Source organism: Anoplopoma fimbria, chromosome 3, assembly GCF_027596085.1.
Source record: "Anoplopoma fimbria isolate UVic2021 breed Golden Eagle Sablefish chromosome 3, Afim_UVic_2022, whole genome shotgun sequence".
Lineage (NCBI taxonomy): Eukaryota > Metazoa > Chordata > Actinopteri > Perciformes > Anoplopomatidae > Anoplopoma > Anoplopoma fimbria.
This window is the reverse complement of record NC_072451.1, coordinates 18377307-18404038: the sequence shown is the minus strand read 5'-3', so window position 1 is coordinate 18404038 and position 26732 is coordinate 18377307. Positions and strand designations below refer to the sequence as shown.

General features: G+C 42.4%; 2 protein-coding genes across 2 annotated transcripts; both read right to left on the bottom strand.

The window, feature by feature from the left end:
* Positions 1-8802: 8802 nt before the first annotated feature.
* acsl3b (acyl-CoA synthetase long chain family member 3b) lies at positions 8803-20234 on the bottom strand. The gene is made up of 15 exons (XM_054625259.1): positions 20046-20234; positions 17076-17548; positions 16226-16403; positions 16012-16121; positions 15696-15834; positions 14843-14993; positions 14516-14639; positions 13995-14066; positions 13669-13808; positions 13141-13313; positions 12932-13006; positions 12660-12851; positions 12191-12305; positions 11865-12022; positions 8803-11637 (listed from the first exon to the last, which is right to left on the bottom strand). Exons 2-15 carry the CDS (start codon positions 17424-17426, stop codon positions 11480-11482), a joined length of 2136 nt encoding a protein of 711 aa, XP_054481234.1. The 5' UTR covers positions 17427-17548; positions 20046-20234; the 3' UTR covers positions 8803-11479.
* Positions 20235-24880: 4646 nt separating this feature from the next.
* LOC129089266 (E3 ubiquitin-protein ligase RNF186-like) lies at positions 24881-25930 on the bottom strand. The gene has a single exon (XM_054596664.1). The coding sequence runs from the start codon at positions 25752-25754 to the stop codon at positions 25113-25115; it is 642 nt and encodes a 213-aa protein (XP_054452639.1). The 5' UTR covers positions 25755-25930; the 3' UTR covers positions 24881-25112.
* Between the last annotated feature and the right edge of the window lie 802 nt (positions 25931-26732).

Genomic DNA, 26732 nt, shown 5'->3' with positions numbered 1-26732 from the left:
TAAAGCTCAGACAGCAGTGAAGGTGTATGGCATCTCCTCAGGAGCGGAGCTGGTCTCTTCTGTTTTCAGCACTTGGACAGCTCCCCGTCGTTATATGAGGCAACACCTGACCACCGCGTCATCACACAACACACGTAAGAGCCGGTCCCTAAAAAAATCCATATAAATGATTCAGGTTTATTATATGGCATACCAAAAAGGCTCGCTGCATTATAAATAGTTCTCCGTGCAGTCTGTGTTGTCTCGCTGCACCACTCTAGAAGCTATTGACTGGAAAGATCTTTAAAAGTCTCGCAGCAGATGCATTCAGGAATGCTGCCCATGTCGCACAAATAAGACATTATGTTGATGTGAATCCTCCTTCATGTAAACTGTTCATCTTGCATTACCAGCTTTCATTAAAATGACATCTTGTATCAGTTGAACAACATGCAAATGATCCTGTGTAAACATTAACATTTAGGCGCAATTTAAAAAAAATAATTCCACATGTACCAGAAAGTACCAAAAAAAAAAACACCTTTCATACTGACGCGCAGAAAAAGCACTTTTTGCTCATTTTTGGTGTAAAAACCAAAAAAGATGCAGTTTTAAGTATCTTGGCACACCAAGAGTTAACCCCTCTAGCGATGACTCACAGACTAAAACCACCGCGGAGTTGCTGTCGCAGTTGCCCCCCCACCCACCTCTGACAGAGACTGTGATAAACACCCTCCTGTCGGCGTGGGGCCAAAGCTCCGGCATTCCGCAGGTCGACAAGTGAAGGGGCCACAGCACGGCACCTGCTGATAAAAGGTCACGGATGGATCAAAAGCCTTACTATATATATATATATATATATACCATATCCCTTTCTAAATGCACTTTCTCTGTAGGAAGGCAAAACAAAGGTGAAAAACTCTAAAACGACTTGTGATTTTGGACTTGCTGTTGAGGAACATAGTCAAATAGCTTATATAGGATATACAATAAAGATTCAGTACAAATGGTATATCCATGTGCTTTGCTGGCATCACCATCTTGAAGATTTCCATTTTACCAATGGCAATAAGCGGTAGTTGCAGGTGTGTTTTTGGATCTCACTTCCCAGAGATCCAAACAGTGTCACCTTTTCCGGGGAATGTCGCCACCGACGCCAAATACTGCAAATGCAAGGGCACCAGATGTGTTGCCTCATTCAGCAATACACTGTGGCTTAAGATACATTTATTTAAATCAAAAATCTTTGCCATTATTACCTTAAAGGTTATAAATATTTTAAGAATTGTAATTTGATATTCACATTTCATGCTCTTAATGCTTTAGTCTCTGTTGGTATCTCCCTCAGGCCAAACAAATGGCCAGTCAAAGACATTAGGAATGCAGCATCATCACAAGTCTCCTCTGTACCCTCTCAAGTGATTCTAACTATTGCGCTTAATGCCCTATGACACCCGTAGCTTACACATAAGTGCTCTGCCATTTCAGTCCTGCTTTTACTAAGCCTCCCCCGCCCCCATTTTTATTGCCATTGCACATCTAATTGAATCCATTGTGCTTCTTATTTATTCCAGGTTGTAATCCTATCACGTCCATTAAACTGGTGAAAGAAAAAAAAAATTGGCCACTTAATCTTTTCATTTCAACCCCTCAGTGCCGAGCACACGTTGTGTCATCAAATAAAGACAACGCCGTTGGAGGTGCATTTCAGTTGAAAGCGCCGTCATCTGTCTGCTCTCCAGGGTTGAAGAGCTGCAGAGAGCCTTCTGACGTTAAGAGATGCATCCATCTGACTGGCTGCTGATGTTTGTGCCGGCCTGTTTAAGTTCCTCGGTGTGTGCACCAAAGAGAGGGAGGGAAAAATATATATGAATCACAGATGGAGAGACTGATAGAAAGAGAGGCGTGGTGTTGTTTGTAAGATGTGTTTTATAATCCACAGCATCACTGCTCTGACATCACATCTTTCCATTCAGAACAGCCTCCACCCAGAGGGACGGCATCAAATCTAGAGGTCACGACAGCCAGGTACACTGTACTATAGATCATTTAAATGGTACACTCTCCTGCGTGCCCATTAAGAGATGGATAATAAAATATGCTCATTATCTGCTATCAATTTAGTTGAGAATGAACAAGCGCGCAAGGGCTATTTAAAGATTAATTTAATTATTTAGCTCATTTTATATCCAGGTAACTGACTGATGAAAATATCACACTTTTTGAAAAGATTAAGATAATATTTGTCCAGCTCAAGAGCCCTTTAATCTTTGTGTTATTCCCATTTACAGCCAGGAGCACACTCAATTGAGAAACACAGACACACTGGTTTTTTTTTATTGTGTGTGTCAGTCAGACACACACTGCTAAAAATAACCTGTCATATGGTTGTTGCGATGTGTGTGAGTAAGTGACTAGGCACCACAACAAAACAGAGATTCATTTTAGAGGGATATGTTATTTCTTCACACTTACCTCTGCCAATGTCTAAGCAATGGATCATTCAGGAAAAAAGCCTATGTGGTTGGATGGGCGTATGTGTAATCCAATGATGGAAGAAGTATGCAGAGGTTCTGTTTAAGAAAAAGCACCAGCACAATGATATAAAGACACTAAACTGTGTGTAAAAGTCCTTCATTCAGAATCCTATGTAGCATTATCAGCCAAATGTGCTTAGAGCATCACGGTCAAAGTACTTGTTCTGAAGAAGAATGACCTGTGTTTATTATTATAGCTTAAATCATAAGATCATTAATAACGATCCTCAAGTCACCAGTAAGATCAAGTTCATCTTGTGCTTCGTTTATAAAAAAATATCTGAAAAGTAACTGCAACTTTCACAATAAATGTAGTGGAGTGAAAAGTTCAACATTTACCCCCTGAAAATGTGTGGACTAGAAGTATAAAGTAGCATGACATGGAAATGTACATGTATCTAGAAGTGTACTTGGTAGTAAATATATTTGGTTACTAACTCTACATTGAGTCATGTGGCAAAGTGTGTGTCAGAGGAGAGTTTAAAAAAATTACCATTGTTCACATTTCACTAAATAAAGTAGAATTAGAATGTTGCCATTAAAAGGCATTTCATGGATCCTTCTTTGTGTGGAGTCTTGGCATCTGAATTTCGGGATTTCTATTCATTTTTTTTAATCTATTGTTGTTTAACTCCCTGGGCATTATGAGGATTCTGAGTAATGGATCATAGGTTTTTAAACTCAAATCCCAGCAGGTTCCAGTTGGTGGAAGATCCACTGGCTGATTCCTCTACGGGGTTTGTGATGTGCTGTCTCTGTGCATTGTTCCATATATTCCTGCGCAGTTATTTCAGATAAATAAAACCGGAGAAACATCTTTAGTGATTAGTACGGCTACATCCCCTTCTCTCTCTCTTTCTCTCTATTGATTGATGGGAACAGCGGCGGGGAAGAGGGAAACTCCTAGTAATTAGAGTCCTTAGTGCCACTCTCACTCTCTTGTTGGCTTTATTTCCTGGTTTACATTACTTTATTTAACTCTCTCTCTCTCATCCTCTTCAAACAAGCTTTATTGCTATATTTATTGCATTATTAATTGGCAGCATTGATGACGTGAATTTGTCCTCTCTGCTGCCGTTGGTTACAGTGTGGTATTTTGTGTGTTTGTGAGTGCCATAGTTTCAGTGAATGGTTTGAACATATTCAGCCGGATCCATATTAGCATTTTAAATTGTACTCCTTCTCCCTCTCCCTAAAAAAACATTTGTATCATTTTGTCTCTTTGATCATTGTACAAAAATGCATCTGCCACTATCTACAGTACCTCCCTCCTCCTCCTCTCCAGTCTCTAAACCCACAGCAGACAATAGGGACCCAGCTGCTGTTTATCCACATGTCAATCAAAGCTGCGGGGCGAGAATGATATGAGCTCTATCAACACTGGCTTATGTGCGTCACAATGGCACAGAAGCACACGCCCATATGTTCACATGCGCTCACAGGCAACAGCAAAAATGAAAAAACACACAAACACAAACACACACAAACAAGGCCTTAACGAGCTGCATCTCTTTGATCTTTTGAGTGTATTCAGACTCTTGATTTTACACTTTATCAGCTCAAGGACTCGTGATTCAACCATCCAAGGTTAAAGAACTGCAAACGCTCCTTTGTTTCAACCCTGGATTTCTTGTTGAATGGAGTGACATTCAAACATGATCAACTTGGAACGTGGAAAAAAAAAAAAAAAAGAGAAGATACGACGATGAAGGAAAGAGAAAAGCGTCAGGGCCACATGTGGTCGTTCTTCTCCTGCTCCTTTGTTTGTTTTCCTCCTCCTCCTACTCACAGCTTCACCCCCCATCACCCCATCATGGGGGGTGGGGGGTGGATGGCAGGCCTGTTGTCATGGCTCACCTTCTTTTCAACCGACGTCTCCATGGTGACGCTGCCTCACAGCCTTTCATCTGCTTCCATCGTGTCTTCCCACAGGTTAGCATCCACCTCCTCTCCTCTATTAGTCGCTTCCTTTCTTAAGCGAGACATTTTCTTAGTGGCTTGCATTCATTACCTCTTTCCCTCTGTTGTACCCGTCCCGCTTATCTCGCGCCTTGCGCCAATTACTTTGGTTAAGGCTCAGTCCATGTCTTCAGGAGGCAGGTGGTTTCAGCCAGGAGCAGAGATGGGGGTGATTAGGGTGGCAATATGGAGCAGAAATAGGGACAGAAGTGTTCTGTCTTGAGCAACAAGAAAACTGAAGGAGGTGTGTGAAAGAAATGAAGTTGAAGATTTGAAACAAGCTTAGCCTTTTTGAAAAGGGCACATGTCCACAAAAACATGTGGGAGTGTGTTTTATATCTCTGTTTAAGTGAGACTAAGTTAACCAACTGAGCCTCTTTCTTCTACTAATGGGCATCTTTTGATTTATTCTTGAAAAGTATGACATTTGGGACACATGCTTGGCCAACTCCTGCTGCGAGAACAATGAGAAGATTGATAACAGGACACCATGGTATTGATCTTCTCATTTAACTTGGCAAGAAATCAGACTCCTTTATCTCTTATTTACACATGCTTCTCATTTTTTTAATACATATAATACTTCTGGTAAGTTTCACCTACCTCATGAACTTCCATTCTTAAAGTGGCATCTTAAGGATTTTCATCTACATTAAAAATGTAAGACATTTTCTTAATTGTATACACAGAAAAAATGAAAGTATGCACAGAATTCTGAAAAAAGCATGTTAGTGTTTAATTTCGGACACTAAAGTCAAACTTTCATTCAAATAGACCAAGCCTGACATTTTAAGGTTTTCCAACTTCTCTCCATTACAATCACTTTTTCCGTCATATCTTTGCCACCACCATAATAAACTGGATTGTTCTCTCTCTATTTTCTGTCTTTTTCCTAAACTTATCTTCCGTTTCAGCTTCTTTTCCACCCTCCGCCTCCCACCAACCTGTCAACCTCCATTCCTCTCATTATTATTATCATCCTCCACCCCTCCTGTACATATTAATGGCTGCAAGTGTTCACCTTGGTGCTCTGACTCATCCCTTTATAACGAACCGACAGTGTGCTTGTGTGCGTGTGTGCTCCCCCCCCCACCACCCCCCACCCCACCCCCATGTGTATATGAGCACACATGCAGAGATTGTGTTAGTGTCTATGGTGAGGGACGCAGCATGACGCACTTCAGAGGCGGAGGCAGGATGTGTATTTTAATGAAGGAATCTTGTCAATGAAGAAAGCGGAATGAGAAACTGAATGTGCCGGTAATAATGTACATATTTGCAGCATGAACTTTATACAAATTCGTCATAATTACATTCATGTGTTGTGAAGCTCTAAATGGTTCCTCTCTAACTGGATTTTGGTATTTTTTTGTCACCCTAATTGGCTGTGCGTGTAGCAGCTTTATGTTTTTCTTGAGATGTACAGTGTCTAGGCAACCTTGGGGATTTTTATGTTCATTAAAGACCGCCATATTTCCTGTCCTCCTCTGCATGACTCAATCTAGCCATTGTTTGGATGTGATGATGCAGGGAAGTGTGTGTTTTTGCAAATGTGATAGAGATATCTTATATATATGTTGCTATATCCAAAACCCAATATGTCCAATTCTTATGTTTGTCCACATGTTCTGATTTTGTCTCTGCAGTGTTGCACTTCCAGCAAGATTGTTTTTTTTAAATCTGAGATTCATTTTTGAATATGCTCTTTCTCTTGTGTATGCAGTTCTATTTTTGTCTCCCCTCCTTTACTTCGTAGTTCAACTTCTCATCTTTCCATTAAGCTCAGTCTCATTCATCCACCCTTTCACCCCTCCCTTCCTCTCCTCCGCTCTGCCTGTTTTCCAACCTCCTGCTCTGCTTTTTCCCTCCCACCGTCCCTCTCATTCCCCTTTCCTCGTCTCCCCCCCCTTTTTTTTTCTTCTCCGGTGCTTCATCTCTGCGGTCTCTGTCTCTCTCTCTACCACTCCCTGTCAGCGGTGCGTAGATGCTGTCCTGGCTGCCTCCCAAACCGCTTGCCCCCTCGCTCCTCCACCTCCGTACCTCCCTCCCTCGCTCCCTCCCTCCTGATGCTATAAATACCCAGCATCGGTGAGTCATCGCCCAGACATATCAGTTGCCTCTCCCTCTGTCTCTCCATCCCCCCCCCCCCACCCCAACCCCTACCCTCCACTCTCTCTCTCTCTGCTAAAGCTCAACGCCAGACGTCACACTTTCTCCCACCCCCACTTTGGCCCTCACATCATGATGACCCTGCTTAGCTAAGCAAGGCGTGGTGCAGCCAGTGATACCGAGCACAGCCAAAGGTCAGCTTGTCAAAAACAAAATCAGCAGGAGGGGGCACATTAGATCGAGAAAAATTAGAGCAACGCATTCATTCATTTTCCAATTAGGTGATGGGGGTGTCCTTAAACGCCCCCCAAGATATAACAAAAGTCCGTATCTGCTTGTCCTAGTGCTTGATTGCGTCTAAACCACTGTTAAATGCGAAATGAGTGAAAAAATGTTTTACCCTTTACTGTATTCCAACACAACATATTTGGGCTCTTCGGATGCCTTTGGTTCTGTATGCTTGAACAGTGCTTTACCACACAGTGTGAGTTTGTTATGATGCACCACACTTTATATCTCCAATAAACCCTATCCCTACTGGACCTTAGTGTCTCTTACATATAGAACAACCAGTCCAGTGACATATCTCAGTCCCAGTCCCCACTGTATCACCATCTCTCAGCCTCAGATGTTATTATTCTCCAGCTACCACCCACCTCTCCAGAGATATGAGGCAGCTCCGGTTCAGCTACACGCTCATCCTTTGGTAAACTCCAATATGGTCTATTGGCTCACGCCGGGGTGTGCGCTTAAAGCACAAGCACAGATAAAAGTTTTTTGCGCACTTCTGAGTCATAAGTAGACAGGAAGAGAGAAAAGGGAGGTGCGAGAGGAAGAGAGAGAGTAGAAGACAGAAAAAGTTGGAATAAAGTGTCAGAGAGGGAAAGAGAAGACCATCACAGAGACAGACCCACACAACAAACCACATTCAAACAATATAGAAGATGTCCTTCACAGTTTCTGGCTGCTTGGTGTTGTGTTGTTGTTGTTGTTGTTGTTGTTGTCTTTGTGGCAGAGACACTCAGTGTGTATGTGTCTGCGTCAGAATCAGTGGGCTAATGAAGGGAGCATTATGCCTCTGACGCATCTCCAGTCCCATAGGGTTGGATGGAGGGAATAGAAAGGGGAGGAGAGGAGGGGCTAGAAGAATCGCTCATCTCTCTGTGGTCTAACGGCTACTGTTTGCAATGCTTACGCATTTCATTTCAAATCAAACAGAATCATCAAGCAGGACTTTAAACAACCATGTCTTTTCAGTTTGCTTTTATGTGAGAGGTTGGTCGTTCTCAATAATGTTTTCCATCTCAAATGCCGTAAAGGTCCAGGGAGCTTTGATTTCATTTGGAAATGTATTATAGCTTTATATACATTGTAATTTGTATTACAAGCCCAAGTGCAGAATGTATACGGTATTGTAAGCTTTATATATTCACCAGTTAGCTTATACAACTTGTATATATTGTATTCATAATAATTCATAGCCTCAAACCATCATATTAAACTGAATATCTTTGTGATTTGGACCTTGCTCAGAAAAAACAAGCATTTTAAATGTCAAATTGGTCTCTTGGAAACTGCAATTGTCAATTTTCACTATTTTCCTACATTGTATTGAGCAAAAAATGTATTAAAGAAATAATAATAATAATAATTAGTTGTAGCCTATTATTATTGTAAGAACATGGCATAAAATCCAAGTTTAATTGATCATCTTCATCCTAGGTAAATTCACACAGTTTGCTCAAATGCTGGACTCTGGCTTACTCAGATTCATACTGTATGGCAGCAGGATAGCAGGTGCGCAAGCCTCTTATGAATCGATTAGAAACGATTTCACACGTCTGACAGTCAACATGTTGTGAAAGATACAGTCTGTGACTCGGCCTAAAAGGATATAAAAAAAAAAAAAAGAATCCTTTGTCTACTAGCTCTGATTGAAGGTTGAAGCCAAGGACTGCATGTTCCGCTTTCGTCCACGCACCACACAAGTCTTTCACAAACCACAGTCACTCAAACACACACACGCGCAGACACACTGGCCTTCCGTTGCCATAGAAACTCTGGTTTCAGAAAGATTCTAATCAAGCTGCCGATCGTATCAGTCACACGTTGTGCCTCGCGGATTGCGTTCAGGTGTTGAACACACTTTTAAAAACACACAAATACCAGCAGTAATTACAACACAAACTTTTTTTTATTTCATTACATTATCGTCAAGGCCAAATCACAAATAAATAAGGAAGGAGACACTTGCAATAGCCCGTCTGGCAGGGCCACTTGACCACACGAAACAAGGAGGAGACCCCAAAAACTGGTCAGTAACAAAGATATTTAAATATGTTAACAGGATGTTGTGTTGTATGTTCACACCTGTACAATTATTGGTAGTTTGAATGAACTTGAATCGTTGATCCCCTCCCATCTCAATCTATTTACAACGCAAGTGGAATCAACAGGAGTGGTCTTTGCACCACCCGTTGTCTTTGCCTTGCCGTTAGTTTAAATGGGTGGAGCAGGACACGGCATGGTGTGCCATCAACAAAACATGGTGGAGTGCTTCACATTCTTAAGACCCCTGAAGACAGCTCATGTGTGTTAGAAGGCAACTAGCCGCCTCTAGACAGGCAGAGGAAAAGCAGCAAACAGCACAGTAAGCTACTGACTTTTCACTGAAACGTCAGGAGAAAGAACGGTCATAAAAAAGAAAAACAGGAAGGGAGGAACGGCATCCCATCTCATTATGATAGTACTGTCCATTTTTGTTTTACATGCTAAAGTAACCCTACTACATTTGAGCTAGTAGACATCTGATAAGAGAAGTAGTTAGAGTACCTGACTGTAGCTTATATTAATGCTTAATGTCTTTAGAACAAGCAAAGCAAGGTTTGAATTCCAAGAGGGCAGCTGTGGGAGAGACGTCGCCCTTACAAACGACCACTGACCAAACACTTTGTAATCTTCTGCCCGTTAACCTAAAGAGAATATCACCACCGATTTGAAAATATACAGTAATTAATGTATACGTTATACATGAGATGTAACAAATGGCAGTTGACCCTTTAATATACATTGCACATATAGTGTCATACAGCAAAAACTAATTTGAAGATACATAAGTGTTATCTGCTCTCTATGAGGTCTGGTGAGTTTATGCTATATACCCACAATTCAACAGGGATTGTATTTATAAAGAATTTCTTCAGTTGTTCGACTGGAGTGCAGTGTTTTTGATACAGTTGCACACTTCTCATCGTGCAATTTTTACAATGCCAAGTATTTTAGTTTCCACTTTACAGTCTTATTAAAAAGCATTACATTATTGCAGAACTTTACAGTTAAGCACAGTATGTTCAACCGGGCTACATCAGTGTCTCTCTACCACCCTCTTCTTTGCTTGGTTTCCTACAGGTCTTCCCATATGAGCAAAACATTCATACACTACGGAGGGGCTGCTGTATGCATGTTTCCTTCCTACATACTTCAGTTACAATTTGTGTATAAATATTGCACATTCATTTTGTAGTTCATATTCATAAGTAAAAAAAAAAAAAAAAAAAAAAAGTAACAATAACTGGACCTATGGCAAAGAAAAGGATAACTTGTGCCAAAATGTAACTGGGCTTACTAATGTAACAATTTTTTCTAAGCTGGGCGATGTTCCCTTGGAGACATCCATACAGTGCATTAGTCATGACTGGAGGAGTACGTGGCAGGGCTACGGTAGGTCAATGAACCAACAAAATAACCAATAAGACACAGGTTAGGAGGCATCCAGGAGCTGCGAAGGTGGGGGAAAAAAATGGAGCTGGGGCCAGAGAGCAGGGATGGAAAAAGTCCCAATAGATGCCTTTTACAATTGATGTTTGAACCTGCAGCAAAAGGCCGAGGTCATAGGGGACTGAAGACTGGAATTGCTTCTACAAGTCAAGTCAGTAAACACACACTAACATGTAAAAACTTTAGGGCACAGGCGGAACAAGGGGAGGTAATGACAACAACAAAAAAAGATTGTAAACAAAGCTAATTAAAGTACATTAGCCTAAACTAATTGGCAATAAAAAAAACAGGATGATAAAGAAATAAAAACCCTCAGAATTTTACAACCACACATTACCACCAACATTAGGAAAAAGTAATTAAAAAAAAAAAAAATCTTGATGCTAAATCTCACATGGCTTTGCAAAACCGATTTCCTCACGTACAAAAATACTCATCAAATGGGTTTCAAAGCTGACAAACCAAACATGAAGAAACCGTAGTGACATCATAAAAAAAAAAAATCCTTAATCGATATTAGAGATCCCTGCATTTACTCTAGCCTTACTGTTACTTGAAGCACAGGAGGGATCCCTCTATCAGGCTCATGATAGCCCCATCATTTTCCTGCCAGGTATCTGCACTACAAGTCCACAACCAAGCTGAACTGGTGGAAGGCTCCAAGAAAAGCAAAGGGGGGAGGAGGAAGAGAAGCAATAAAGAGGGAGTTGCAGACATTGATCCAGATAAACGCCTAGCCTGACATTTGTTTCACTTTTGAGTCATGCGGACATCCGACTTTGTGTGCCATCCCCGTTGTCATGGCAACTCAAAAGGGCCAAATCCATCAAAGGGGAACGATGAGTGTGTCGCATCGAGCACATCGGGCTGGTTCACTTGTCTGTGAGGGACCTTCTGCCTTTTGGTCTTGATTGAGAGCATTGAGCTGAGATTCAAGAGCTTTTGATCGAAGCTGGTCGTAGTGAAGCTGAGGAGGAGGTGCATGAGACGCTCTTATGTGTCTGTAATAATGTGTGTGTCTTACCTGTATCTAAAGTATAACTCCTCTCCAAGTATAGTGGCTTCTGAGCTCCTTATGTATGTGTGCGAGCATATATATACATGTTGTTTGGAGTGTGTTATTTTCCGCCGTACATCCTCTCAATGTCGTCTTGGTAGTGTGTTTTGAGCTCCTTGCGTTTCAGTTTGAATGCGTCAGTGACCAACCCGGTCTCTGGCGTCCAGGGTTCAGCACTCAGACGGATCTTCTTTGGGATCTCAAATCGCTCCATTTTTGCTGGTTGGTTGGTTGGTTGGGGGGGGGGGGGGGAGCAGAATCACAAGTTAGAGTGACATTTACAGTGTAACACTGGTGCAAGTCTGGGTGCAAGGCAGACGCCATCACACCCAATCTGAACTGTCAAGTTATGACAGAAAGAACCACAACTTTGGTTTTGTTGAGGAAGGCTCAAACACAGAATGAACAAAATTTGCAAAGAATACAGACAGGCTATGTGTTCCTACCTGATAAAGCAGCCTCAGTAAGGACGCGTAGGACCTCTTTCTCCATCTGGGAGTTGTTGCACATCTCCTCCCATGTGCCCCTCACCTGCATCTGCTCCGCCAGCACCATTAGCTGCTTGTGGTTGGGCACCACGAAGCTTATCACATACGACTGGTCACTGAAGAATGAGCAAAAAAATGAAAAGAAAACGAGACAGAAAATCAGAAAAGACACTTGCTGGAATGTTGTTGTTGTTGTTCTTGGTGAGCATGCATTCAAAAATAGGAAATTGATGCTAAAAGTCTGGAGGAAACTGATTCAGAGAGGAGTGTGTGCAGGATTGTACCTGTTGGCATAGGCACAGATGTTGTCTATGAGTGGGCAGTTCTTCAAAACAGCCTCCACTTTTCCTAGAGAGACGTACTCGCCTGCCTGCAATTTCACCAGGTCCTTCTTACGGTCTGTTGGGGGAGAACACACGTTATAATCCAAAAAACAATCGATTTTATGCTTGTGAAACACACACACACACACACACACACACACACACACACGCACGCACACACACACACACACACACACACACACACACACACACACACACACACACACACACACACACACACACACACACACACACACACGCACACACACACACACACACACACGCACACACGCACGCACGCACGCACACACACACACACACACACACACACACACACACACACACACACACACACACACACACACACACACACACACACACACACACACACACACACACACTTGCACTTGTTTGTTTGTTTATCTCGTACCGATGATCTTAAGGCATCCGTCAGGGTAGACCTCTCCGATGTCTCCTGTACAGAACCATCTCTGGCCGTGCTCATCCACAAAAAAATCATCTTGGTTCCTGGTTTGATTTTTGTAGTAGCCCATCGTTACATTGGGACCGCCGATTAAAATTTCCCCCCGTGGGTTGGGCTTGTCTGTGCTGTAGTAACCACCTAGAGGAGCGCAAACCTGATTAGAATATCAATTGCATTTGTTGCCTTCTCTAAAGTTGGCTTGTTGCAAATTGACTCACCCTCCTGCCAGTCCTTCAGTGTGATCTCTGAGCAAACCAGTGGAGCGCCAACCCGCCCTGTGCTGTAGTCCCAAACTGAAAAACAAAAACACCAGCAGAAACTCCTGATAAATTAAGGTAATGACTACAAATCAAGTTGTTTATTGTTGAAATGGTGTAAAAAAAACCAAACAACAACCACTGTTTGACATGGAAATCCTCTCTCTTACTCTCACTGATGCTGCCGGCTCCACAGGTCTCCGTCAGGCCGTAGCCCTGGCCCACAGGGCAGCACAGGCAGATGTTCATGAAGCGTTGTGTGGCAGCTGAGAGCGGAGCTCCGCCAGACAGCAGAACCCGCGTGTTCCCTCCCAGGAGCGCACGCACCCGTTTAAACACCAGACTGTGGGGGAGGAGGTGGACAAAAACAAAAATACACAGCAAGGAGATGGTGAGTCAGGGGCGGCGGAGACTCAGACAAAAACTCCAACAAAAAAACTGAAATAAAGCCATTCAGACTTTTACAAAGTTGACAAATCTACTTCCAGATGTCGACTTATACTAAAGAATCTCCTGTGCAAACACAACATCAAAATCAATATCATGCAGTGATTCACATATGCTAGAGAATCATTTCCTACTCCTTTTGTCGAGACTCAGTGTTGACAGGAATTCACACTAGGTTATGTTTAACCAAGTAGTAACAGAGGTTAATATTTGCTAATGTCTCAGCTCATATCATTAGGAATGTGTTTAACCTGTCACAGAGAGGCGTGCTGTAGCCCTTGGAGATCTGCTCCATCTTATAGTTGTAAGCCAGCACAAAGAGCGTCTTCTGGAATTTGCTCATCTCCTCTACTTTGGTCATCACATTCTTGTAGATTCGATCCATGATCTCCTAAACGCATCAGGTGGGAAAACCGTTAGTTAGCACTTTTGACATTTTAAGTCTCTATGCTCTGTGGCTGGTATTTAGTGTTAATATAATGGTCCAACTGTTGTTTAATGATAATGTTATTAAAGTAGAGGCCATGGTACTTATAAAATTTGATTGACGGGTATTTGAAGTGATAACAAGACTTACTGGTACAGCAGCCATTAGAGTAGGTTTCAGCACACTGGTGTCCCCTTTACTGCCCTTCTTTATCTTGGTAGACTGTGAAAATTGAAAAAAACAATCAGTCAACTCTCAGTTACCTTCTGACTGTCACTAATACAGGCAGATTCCTATCAACATGAATGGAATCTGAATTTAACTAGTGACAAAAAGAAAAACAGGAAATCAGTGAAGTTAGACATTTTTTTAGCGGACACTAAGCCAAAATACATCATTGATAATTATCATCTCAGCTGGATATACAGAGCACCTAAGTCTCAGTAAAAGAAATGACATACAGTGCCTGAAATGGGTCGGCATCAACACTTCAGATTTCTTTGTCCCTTGTACCTTTACTTCTTATGCCGTGCCGACACCTCCTGGTGAGTCTAGGTACACAACCCTGAACCCAGCGTAACTGCGCAACAACGTTCAATTCAGGCACCGCATGCAACACATGCTGGCCACAAGGCGTGTGTGTGTGTGTGTGTGTGCTTTTATGTACCAACCTGGTCAGCTAGAGTCTGAGGGGAGGAGTAGCCAATGCGACAGCCGTGAGAGATGCACACGAGTTCAGCGCTGAGCTCCAAAACGTGCGCTAACGGCAGGTAGCCAATATAGGTGTCTGTTTCACTGCCGGCACAGAAATAATAGCAGGTTAATATCCTCAATAGACACAGAAGAGAACATAGTGAGGTGGTGGTAATTGAGTGGAGGAAAGGGAGGAAAGATGTGAGAGTGTATGTGCTTCAGAAGCAAAACATCTTTTGTAGATTTGTAGAGTTGCAGAACACAAGAAAAATAGAGGAGAGGAAGTGGATCTGGTATCGGCATACTTGAGGTTAGGGATTCGCTCAGCCATGCCAGTGATGCCAGCAATGATGTTGCCATGGGAGATCATGACACCCTTGGGGATGCCTGTGGAGCCGCTGGTGTACATGATGACCGCGAGGTCTGAAGACTCTGGCTGTCTGCGGTCTACAGCTACTGCAGAGGCAGACGAGCAGAGGGGGGATTGTTAGAGAGGAAATGGATCACATAGTAATATAAACATTATACATTGTAATAATACATGAAGATGTCTCTGCTTACTACAGTACAGAAATGGAAAAAGATACTTTTCAAACAGCTGTTTGCTATGAAACGGTCAAAATGTTTGGCTGCCACTAACGACTGTTTTCATTGTCACTTAATGTATTGATTATTTTCTCTATTTCTATTTCTCTATTCAAGCTTAATTTTCTGCCGGTCCTATAATAAATTATTGATTGAGCATTAAATGATTTTCACCTCTTTCAATTAATCTTAACGCATACATAAATTATTTCAAACTTCCATGTAATTCTTGTTTTGTACGTGATTGTGAAGAAAACTTCATTTTCTAAAACATGTACGGTATATTGTGTTTTTCTATTTTCAGTATCCTAGGTTTTATAATATTCCAGTGTTTTCTTCATCAAATAGGGAGATAGTTGTACTGCATTATTTCAGTTTCCATAAATTTTCAGTCAACCAATGTCAAGTGACATTGGGCGTTTGGCAAGTGGTGATTTGACCGCTCTGTCATGCATGGCACATCACTCCAATTACACATCAGGGTGTCGGCTTTGTATTAAGCCTCCATCAGCGCACTTCCATTTCCCCGACAAAATTAGAAAACCTTTTTAATCACGATTCTCAAATACTCACTATTGTCAGGCTTGGATCCCATCTCCTTCACAGCGTCCATGCTGTAGACCATGATGCCTCTGGGAATGTTTGGCCAGCTTGTGGATTTATTGTCAACTACGATGATGTACTGCAGTCTCGGCACGTCACACACTATGGCCTGGCACATGGAGTTGGGTGTAGGAGGGAGGGAGAAAGGCGGGCGATAGGTAAAATGAATCGTGCAAATAGAACCAAGCATTATAATCAAGCCCTAATGTTATACACAATAAGCAAACTGTGATTCAGAGAATTTCAAGTAAATCACAGAGACAGATGATGACAGCAAAGCAGGTACCTTGAGACGGCTCTGAAGCAGGTCTTTGCTTGTGATGATGTGCGTGATCTCGGTCTCGTTCAGGCCGTGCGCGATGGCCGTGGGTCCAAGAGTGGAATACAGGGTCACAACTGTAAAATTTAAAGCCAGTTAATATGGTCAGTCGTCTCAAGTACTTTAGTTTAAGTCTGAAATTGTATGAATATACATATATATTTGTCTTCCTGCAACTCACGTGGGAAATTGTACATGAAGCAAGCTTGTGCTGCTACGACCCACTCTGCTCTGGTCTCACAGAAGATGGCGATGTTACGCTGAGGCCTCTGGCCGAGCGCTGCCAGACCGCTGCCGAAACACTTTGCTGCCTCGTAGGCTTCCTCGTATGACAGCCAGTTATAGTTTCCTAGTATTACCTAAAACATGCAAAGGGTACATGCAATATTCAGGATTAATTCCAAATACTAAACCAAACAACATGAGAACTGATGTACATGCATACATTCAACAGGCCTGATGGCTTCAGAGCATCTAACCTGGAGCAAGTCAATATGACAAATATGAAAAGAGTGCTTAAATGAATTCAGGAACCTTGCACCCATGGTATTCACGTCGATGGAATAAATATGAGCACTGTTTATCTGTGACACAATTTATTTAGGTAATGTGCAATATTGACTGTTGAATCTGAAAGAGGTCTGATGTTGTTACCAGCACATCATTCTTTAAATGCAGTCAGCTGGCGCCATCTACAGGGCTTTTGAAGCCACGCAGGTGTTAATGAGGGGGCTCTCGGCCGTGAGACAAAGCACCAGTGACACTGCTGCTCTTCCACCCACATTTCTCACACTGTGCACAGTGGCAGACACCTCCGTCAGCCTCACGGACACAAGCAGGCTTCCTGTAATCCCACAGATTCACCTAAAGCTTTGTATATACAGTTCTACACCTACATGTGATGACCAGAACCACCCACTGACTCGACTTATACCCTGACGACAGACCAAACAATTAAAAAAAGGACGAGAACTGGTACACAAACTGTTGCATGTTTGCAAAAGTAACAGGAACAGGTCAGTGTCTCTTACCTTCTTGAAGATCTTGCCGTTGGGCTGGATCTCATCCTCCTCACTGAGCACCTCCCTAGTGCCCAGACAGTCTCTCTTTGGGAACCGACTCGCGGCGTAGTCAAACATTTTGTCCAGGGTGTCCACCCTGGGTTGCAGCCATGACGACAGCTTCTCTTGGCTGTTGATGGACCTGTAAGGGCCCGCCGGGTTTCCACTAACCGAGATTGCCTTGATCCGGCGAGCCCGTTCCAAGTTGGTGCTGGCTCCGGAGAAGAAGTACCAGGGTATGAAGGTGATGACCGAGTAGACCCAGACAACAGAGCGGAAGACCTGCAGCAGCAGAGGGTTCATATCCTCCTTCAACTTCATCTTCGGAGGATGAAGTCAGCGCTGGAGATGGATCACACCAGACAACCAATGATGCGCTGCACTCGTCACTGCTCGTTGAGTATTCCGACTGACTTGCTGCTGTGGCTGAAGGTGTAACAGACCTGCAACAGAGAGGCACAACAGGAAATTTTAGAAGTATAGTCTGGAATTAAGAGTTGCATCAGCACATTTGGAAATATTGTGTGGCATCAAATGTATGCTACTGCCTCCTGGTAAATGAATCCCTGCTTGCCTGAAAACCATATCTGTTTATTCTTAGGCTGGCTCTCAGTCAGCACTTTCTATTTTACCAGATCCACTGGCCCTGCTGATCCCACCCTAAAGGAGGAAGCATGATGCTACGACACTTAACATCATTAACCTTTAATAATAGTGCTGAGATGATTAGTTAACTAGCTGATTGACAGAAAATGAATTGCCTCCGATATGTGAAGATTTACTGCTTTTTCATTTCCATTTTGTTTCATAGCCAAGAAAACATTGCCTGTCTTATTTTCAGGAATTATACACCTTCTCTCTATGCCTCACCACAAGCTTGAAACTCGTAACACAAGGTATACTAATGTTTGCAAATGAACTATTCCATCATGTCACATACTTGTAACTGCTCTCATTTGTTTGGCTGTTCTACTAAAACCTTTGAATTGACTCTGACCGTCTCCCGGAGCTCAGCTATTCTTAGTGCACCCCTTAAGGACGGAGTGTAATTTGCAGTGTACCCCTGTAGCCACCGAGCCTGAGCATGCTAGAGCTAGCGGCGGTGACTCATTCTGCTTCTTAGAATGAGAGGTCCAGAGGCCACATGGGAGGTCAGCATAACCTGGCCAGCTAATGTAACAGTACTGATAAGAATCTAACACTGACCGACGAGGTGGGCCGCTCCTGGCCTTATGCAAACACAAGCTACCAGACACAATCCAAATATTACTTAGTAATACTACATGTTAAGCTGCACGCTCAAGAAGCTCTTATTGAGATAAACAAATATGTTTCCTTCTAACATGCTTCGATTCTATAGTAAAAAGAGACGTGTTTGCAGAAATTTAACTTCAGTTAGAGTGTTAATCCTCAGTGAGTGTCCAACTAGGCTTCCCAGTACTGATCACCTGCACTGCACCACACTTTTATGCTGCTCTGGTAAGGACTGTGGCATTATTACTACTATAATATTACACAGCAGGAGATCAATAATTGCCTCTCACTATTCAAAGCAGCATGTTTATCTGTTGGTGTGTGTGCACGTGGATGCAAGGGCTCTAGTAGTAGTAGTATAGTAGTAGTACTACTATAGTGCTTCTAGGTAAGAGAAGCAATTAGATTATCTGTATCTTTCGTAAAGTCTTTTATGACAATGCAGACAGCAACTGCCTTTACTATGAAGTACTTAAATACACGTTGCATAAGTCACAGTCACAGTCCCACAGGTGAGGTTTGAACATGTATTACCCGTTTTCCAGCAACTCAAATACCACAACCAACTGACAAAATTCTATTGTACTTATCTGGGCAGGGAAAATGCACAGAGAACTTGCGGGGGTGAAAACTCACTCTGTTGCTTTTCAACACTTGTAAAACAGGTGCATTCATTCTGTAATTTACTTTGAATGAAGTAGACACAACTACTCCTAATAACTATGCCAACAGCAATGTTCCACATGATGAAAACGACAATAAGCTAATTGGATAATGCACTAAGATTCATGTGACACATAAGTTATAATAACCGAGCACATATTCGGATTAAGAGTCAACACTAAAATATCACCATCATTATAAAAGTAGTTTTAAACAGACACACGCACACATAAAGATAAACACCACAGATTAAGACCATAATGATTTAATCCAGCTATAATTTGATACTGAATATATTTGATTTACATTGCTGGTATTTAAATGAGAACTGGGACAACAGGATGATGCTCAATAACAAACCTTTCCCTCTATGATCATTTCACACATTTTCTCCCATCTTATCATTAAACTGTTGAATCGGATAAAACTTGGCCTTTTATTAAAAAAAGGATTTATATTCTATTTTAACTTGCTCTGTTATTTACGTTTTCAATATCTTATCTGTGTCTTTCCTTTGAGGAGCACGGGATACGACAATGTTTTGATTTGTGCATCGTTATCTTATCAACCTCAGAGACAATCACAACACAGCACGGTTATGATAACCTGTACATGATTACATACATTATGCCTGATGTTTATCAAACCCCAACAAACAGATGGTTCTTCTAACAGTAGTGGTTTTTCCCTCACCCCGTGGTATACTTCTCTGTGGCTATACAATGCTAACAGCGACGCAGCATAAAGATTAGCAGCTAACGGGTTGCTAAAAGACGCGCTAGCAGCTAGCATAGCGATTAGCTAGCATTTTTGGGGGGCTTCGGCTAACCACTGCAGCTGTTGTTGGCCCGCTGTGGGTGAGGTGAAATCAGTCACATTGTCAGAATTCAGTTGGGAACAAGCATCTAACTGTTCACAAAGGTATGGCACCTTCACGGCGACGTGTCGGGGTGTTTAGCATCCCGGTAACAAGCAGTCCCTGATCAACATCTGCAGCGCGTCCACACAGCCATACATTCTTACCTCTTTTCTCAGCCGCTACGCCTGCGTTGTTGCGGGGATTGGATCAGGTCTCTTTACACTTGTAACCAGTCATCTGACATTATATTGATACAGTCTATTAACAGGATGTGTTTGGTTGTAAATAACAACTGCGAGTCTGTTGATAAATGAATGTAAAATTAAGTAAAAAAAAAAATCTAAATTTGAACATCACCGGGCCAGTGCTACCAGCCCGGAAGCTACGAAATGACGTCAGGACATTTCCCTGTCCGTGATTGGAGCACTGGAGGTGGCGCGTGCTTGGGGGAGCGGGGACGTCAGTGAGGTTACCAGCGTTCACATCTGTCTGGGCCGTCAGTTTACGGCACAATGACCCCGGGTGAGACGATGCTTTTGCCGGTACATTTAAATGTGTATGTGTCGACCATTGTTCGACCTGCCAGCGTGAATAGGTTTGAACGCGGTGTATTCCAATTTGCCTCAGTGTTAATTCCACGTTTTTGAGTATTAACTCAGTTTTTTTTTTCAAAGGACGAAAAACTAAAAACTAGAACTGAAAAGTGTAGCCTAGTTTAATATGTAAAAACACTCCCACGAGCGTCTCCTGTATGACACATGATATGAAAGTGCTTTAAGAGTGTAAGCTATTTTGTTAGTTGGCTACAAGAGTAAAACCAAAACCACCTAAACTCTGACTTCTCTTTATTTATATGATATACTAGTCTACAGCCCAGCTAGCCATAGTGACTTAAGTTGCAGCCGTTACACCTGAAGTACCGCACCGACTCAATGGTCCTTGCCTTTATAGCCTACGTTTTATTTATGAATGGTAAACCATTCATAGATAAAAACCAGGCGTGAGAAGCTGCAGAAAGGTGCAGTCCAGTAGTTGGCGTAAAAACCCCCCCAGAAACAAACGTTAGATAAAGGGAAAGAAATAGGAAAAAGGCCAGATAGGTTCAGCTCAAATACTCACTACTTATTTTGTATTAATGAATGTGGTTCTTTTTTATAACAATAGTTACTAAAAAGCGTTACCAGAAATGAAAATACATCAAAGCCATACCAAATGTTTCAAATACAATTAGTTCATTTTTATTTACATACTTAAAATACCAGTAGGCCTTCAACGGACTACAGAAAATGTTATTTATAAAACAATTCAGCTCCGATTAGTTTTTACTGCAACCACCAGACATCACACCTGACATGATATATTTTATCCCGCCCTGCCATAAGAGGTCCCCCAGAATCCAATATAATCTTAATTTTCATCTGAGAAATTCAGTCAGATAGCACTTATTTACTATTCATTGAGATGGTGTTCAAAGTTCTTTGGAAGACCACTTTTTATTTACAAACAATTACAATTATTCGTCTTAAAAAGGAGTGCCAGATGTGTAAAACTTCACTGTAATGTCACTTTGGTTCCAAACTACAGTAATGGTAGCTTTATGTACGGCTCAGTAGTACGTTGCCAATGCAAAATGAACTTCGGTGGTGGTGGTGATGTGCGTTTTCCTCTTCTTTATTCAGTAATACCCAAATGTATCTCACACCATAGCTTTAAGTGCTTTTAATAAGTTTTGCACCAGTAACAGCTGTGTTGAAGAGACATAGAGATGCTTTGTCATGATTAACCATAATCAAATATTATAATTATATATAATATATATCTTGAACAACAGTAACTGATTCATGGACTGTAAGAGTATTTGCACTTACATTGTTACTCAATTTCTGTTGAAGTTACAATGTGGTGAAAGTTTCCCTTCCTACCAGCTGTCTGTCACACCACTATTTTTAGCCTTGGCTCTAGCTCTTGGTACTTCTCCCTCAGCTTCTCCCTTCTGGCCTTGCTTCCTTCCCAGTCCAGATCCATCCTGTCATTTGGGCCTGACAGTATAGGATGAGGGCAGCAAGGTGGTGCAGTGGTTAGCACTGTCGCTTCACAGCAAGAGGGTTCGAACCCGCTGGAAAAAGATCAATAGAGTAACAGTAACTGGCGGTTATTTGAAAAAGATGTTTGTCTCTGCATAGTTTGATGGTTACCAACTGCAAAAAGAAGCGGCTACCAAAAATAGCTGATGACTGGTGTTAAAACTACCTAAGCTATCATTAGTCGCCCAGTATATTTGACCAAGACTGAAACTCAAAAGATCTCTTGCCAGTCTGATAAAATGTGTTTCAGTGTGAGTATGGAACTGCGCCGGACATGTTATTGGCTTTATTCCTTTTTTTGTGCCCATAAATCTACTTTATAACTGAACCAGTAAAAAACAATAAGCTAACAAAATAGACTTTTATATAGAATTCATTATTTAAAAATTGCAACAGGTGAAATGTCTTTTCATTTTCTGTAATTCCACTTTTATACACCAGAGGGGGGTCATTGCAAATGTCTTTCAAGAGGGCTTTGCACTGCTCTCTGTCATAATGCTTTTTGTTTCAACTTGACAGAGAGAAGATCCAACAGTTCCAGACAGAGAAAAGTCTTCTTTGACATCTGAAGAGCTACGCCATAAATGCAAAATGGCTAGGTAAGCCATGTTTGACACTTTGACCCTGGACATTGATCCCTTCTCACTGGTCTTTTGAGTGTTTTCATGCCTGTTAGGCCATATGTCTGTGCATACACAGTTTGACAAAAAAATGCATGCAAATACACAAGTTCATGCCTTTTCATCCTCATAAACACACGCCATTCACACCATCATGTGATCACATAACCGAGCCAGAGTGCTTGTACAGAGTGGTGATAATCGCTCTCCTCGGGCTATGTTTGAGGTCATCTTGATAGGACACAAACCATCATAGGGCAGATGTTATGAGCAAAAGGAACACTTTCATCTCCTCTGTGAAATTCCTGTGTCCAATCTGATAATTACACAAGGACACACTTTGCTCACACTTAAAGGCAAGACGCAGGAAGAAAGGAAATGTATCCTGGAACTGTCTGTCTCTGAGTGACCCCGTCTTTCTCGACAAGCATGCACAGTGGCTAATGGCCGTTCCCTTAGCATCCACCTATGACAACCACTGACCAGTGTCATGTGACTTGTTAGGGTATTTACTTGATGATATGCTTCTTTTAAGTTCCAACGGCTGTAAAAGAGACTTCCAAACACTGAAAAAAACTTAAATGGAATATTTTTACTCAGAGGTGTCACAATAACACATCACTGTAACATTTCAATCTTTTAAAGTAAAACAACTACTTTATTTTTTAATTATGAAGCCCCTTGACGTCCAGTTGGATTTATAGGGAAAAGGGGGGGGGGGGGAGAGGGGATTGTGTGGGGATTAGGGAACAAAAGGATCCTTCTCTGTCATCAAAGAGAATCTGCTCCCAACTCATCTCCTGCTCTGTGGCGACAGCTTTTAATTTTTTTTTTCGGGAGAGGGAGTGACGGCTGGAGGGAGGAGGGAGGAGGGAGGGAGGGAGGGCTATAGCGGGAGAGTTTGATGGCAGGGGATGCGGATTTCAAAGTCGTCTTTAACTTTAAGCCCTGCAGTCCCTGTGAAATGAAGCCCCCTGCCCCAGACACAGTGTTGCCTGTGGCTCCCAGTGGAAGCCTGCCACCCCTCTTTCTTTCTCAAGTTTTTGTCACGGGGGGCATTTAAGTGGCATTACTCACCGACTGGATGACCAAGTGAAGGAGTCCCTTTGAGAGACCTGAAAGAGATGGATTTTAACTCCTGGGACCAGTGTCGCCTCTTAAAACAACACTTAGTGGAGATGAATACCCACTGTGTTATTGTGATTCAGTTAAATAATGAAGACATCTTCTTGTATCATAACTGATCTATTAACCCACATCATTTACAGCAGGGTTAGTCTCATTATGATTTTTTCAAACAGGAAATGATGACAATGTGTTTGGGGCTTAATTCGTGTAAAACAAATCCACATAAATTAAATTATCCAGTCTTTTATTGCACACCTTCCTATAACCCCGAGAACTTCTTTGAGAGTGATCTGGGCGTGGACCAAGTCGTTAGTGGAGTTTATATGTTCTTACTTTTTATATGACTGGGAAAGCAAACTTAAGCCCATCATATGATTTAAGACCCCATGGGGTCTTCTGCACTTCCATTGTCTCACTACTTTACAACACTGCTTATTTTGGCCCCCTACCCCAAAGTTATTTCTCTCATCTTGTGAAGGCTCCTGTCCCCTCAGGGTCATTGGCCTGGGATCCCCTGCTGACCTGGTCAACCACGGGGAATCAGTGTAATCACACAAAGGTGGTTATGGTCTAAGCAGGCTCTGTCTTTGGCAGAATATATCCTGTTGTTTGTAATGTTGGTGGCACAAGAAGATTATAAGAAATCAGTCACCTACCCATCTTGACACGTACATACAGAACTCGTGAACACCTGCTTGCACAGCGTTCTTAGCACCTTGTGAAGCCTGTCGTGTAATTGCAGTGCAGGAAACAAGTCTGGGAGGAGAGAAGGGTGGGATACTGCGTTAACAAACTATTATTCAAGTCACTGTCTGCTAATGTTTCCATTAGCAAGACAAGTCAATGAGCTCTTTCAATGATTTCAAGCCATTTGACATGCCTGTGCACATTATTACAGTTGCATTTAACTGAAGTGCATTCCATTTAAAGGTAGTAAATATAACCAATATAGAGTTACATTAAAGAGGTGCATTCTGAAAGAAAAGCAAACGATATGGGAAGGCATTCAAGTTTTGTATATTTTATATATATATATATATATATATATATATATATATATATGTAGTCTATAAATGTTTTATAGACTACATAAAGTAGATTGTAGAGCCAAGTTTTGCTCAAGACATGATGATCCTACGACCATCCATTTAGGTCATTAAAGTCATAAAAAGCACAGATAATAACGTCAACGATGGCTCTGTTTATATTCAAGTGTCTGGCAGCAGCTATATGGAATTCAGTCATCAATGCTTTTATTATTTACGCCTCTGCTATTCCAAATTAAAGTCATTCGTCCATGTTCACAAACACCGACAAGGCATCTCTAAGGGTGTCTGTGCAAATGAACAGATTTCCCTTTAATTATGCTAACAAGGCTAAGCTAGTGTATCACAGAGAATCACATTCTATTAGAAGTGAGGGAACTGAAGTTGCTCGGTTCAGTTTCCGGTCGGTACGTGAACATGCACACTAACCAAGTGAGAATGAGCGAGACCAGCGCGAGGACACTGGCAACAAACAAACACATAGGACCGACGGGCCACGAGGTGTTTTTGAAGTTATGCACAAATATGAGGCCCAGAAATAAGAGCACCACCATGGACAGGAAAGAAAAGATGGCGCACACGCAGCCGGTCATGAACACAACTTGTTTGCATGTCTGACAGCTGGCGTTGCTCTCTCGGGAAGTGTCCGAGGGGACGGCCGCGTCTGTCGAGTCCGCAGCCGCGTGCTTTTCGAGCGGGAGAGATTCAGTCAATGCGCGGTCGTCCGGTAGGTTATGAACCCGGTATTCCGGCACCGGAGTCCGGTGGCGACACACGGGGCAGCCGAGCCTCCACCCTCGACCCTCGCGGGAGTGAAGAGCGTCGAGACACTCGAGGCAGAAGGTGTGGGAACAGCTCAGCAGTTTGGGAGTGCGTCGGTCCAGGTCGAAGGAGTTGAAGCATATTTTGCACTCGTAGTCGTCGTTGGGGGCCGGGTCGGTCACGTCGGGCGGAGAGGAGCCGTGCTCGCCGTCTGCAGCGACCGCCTCCGCCATGTTCTGTCTAATTGGGACACACAAACAGCGTTATTTCACTGCACCCACTGTTTGTTGACATGGATTAGCATACTGTGGACTATTGCGAAAATGCCCAGATGGCAATAAAACGTTGAAAAGTTAAAAAAAAAAAAAAAAATCTCCCTGGATTTCCCGTTTTGAGTCAGTCCCGTCAGGTGTCGTGGTTTCCATCCGGTTGTGCGTTTACAGACTTGTTGCGTAACCGGCCCCGGGGTCACCACCCGTGGACAGGGACAGACTACAGTGACTTCATCACCACCATAGTACCGTAACTAAACCCAGACAACCGCAAAAAACATTCAGGCAACAGACATTGGTCAAATTGATTTTCTGATCTGGTCTGTCACCTGGTTGATTTTTTTATTTATTTATTTTTTTTTTTGAAGTGTGGGTCATGTCGATAAAGTGGATTTAAAAGCCCTATTTAACCGTATAATTACAATTTAGCGCCTGCAACGACAGGAAAGAGCACCGTGTTTTTTTTAGGTCCCTTCTGCTTTTCAGCACCACAAGCAGTGGACAGCGCCGAGCAGTCGATCAGCAGTGACACCCTCAGCTACATGTAAACACCATTGCAGATGTCAGTCTATGTGATGTGATTAGTGGTTAACTTTAAAATATGCAGGAGAGGAATTTGCAAACTTGTCTCTGCCTCTCATACTATGAGGCCTCATCTTCCAAACACGTTCAAAGTCCCTTTACTCCTCATCCTCAATACTAATAACGTGATTCTACAGAATAGAATCTATCTGAGACTATCTGACCAGCACACAAAGATTTATTCATGTTCAAATCTTAGCTTATACCCTAAACAGTGTTTGCCCCTTTTTCCAAGGCAAGCAACACCTGTATGACACGGTTGGACACAACTGTTGACAACATATGCAGCATCCAGACCATAAATAAAAGCCCCATCACATTACATCCGGATATGGCTTTGTGGGCCATAAAAATGCT

What these genes read in the sequence shown, in the direction of transcription:
- acsl3b (XM_054625259.1), bottom strand. Translation starts at nt 17,426, where the DNA reads ATGAAGTTGAAGGAGGATATGAACCCTCTGCTGCTGCAGGTCTTCCGC. An exon ending in CTCTAATGGCTGCTGTACCA is followed by an intron (nt 13,809 to 13,994) that starts GTAAGTCTTGTT and finishes TGATGCGTTTAG; the next exon opens with GAGATCATGGATCGAATCTA. An exon ending in ACTGAAGGACTGGCAGGAGG is followed by an intron (nt 12,852 to 12,931) that starts GTGAGTCAATTT and finishes GCGCTCCTCTAG; the next exon opens with GTGGTTACTACAGCACAGAC.
- LOC129089266 (XM_054596664.1), bottom strand. Translation starts at nt 25,754, where the DNA reads ATGGCGGAGGCGGTCGCTGCAGACGGCGAGCACGGCTCCTCTCCGCCC.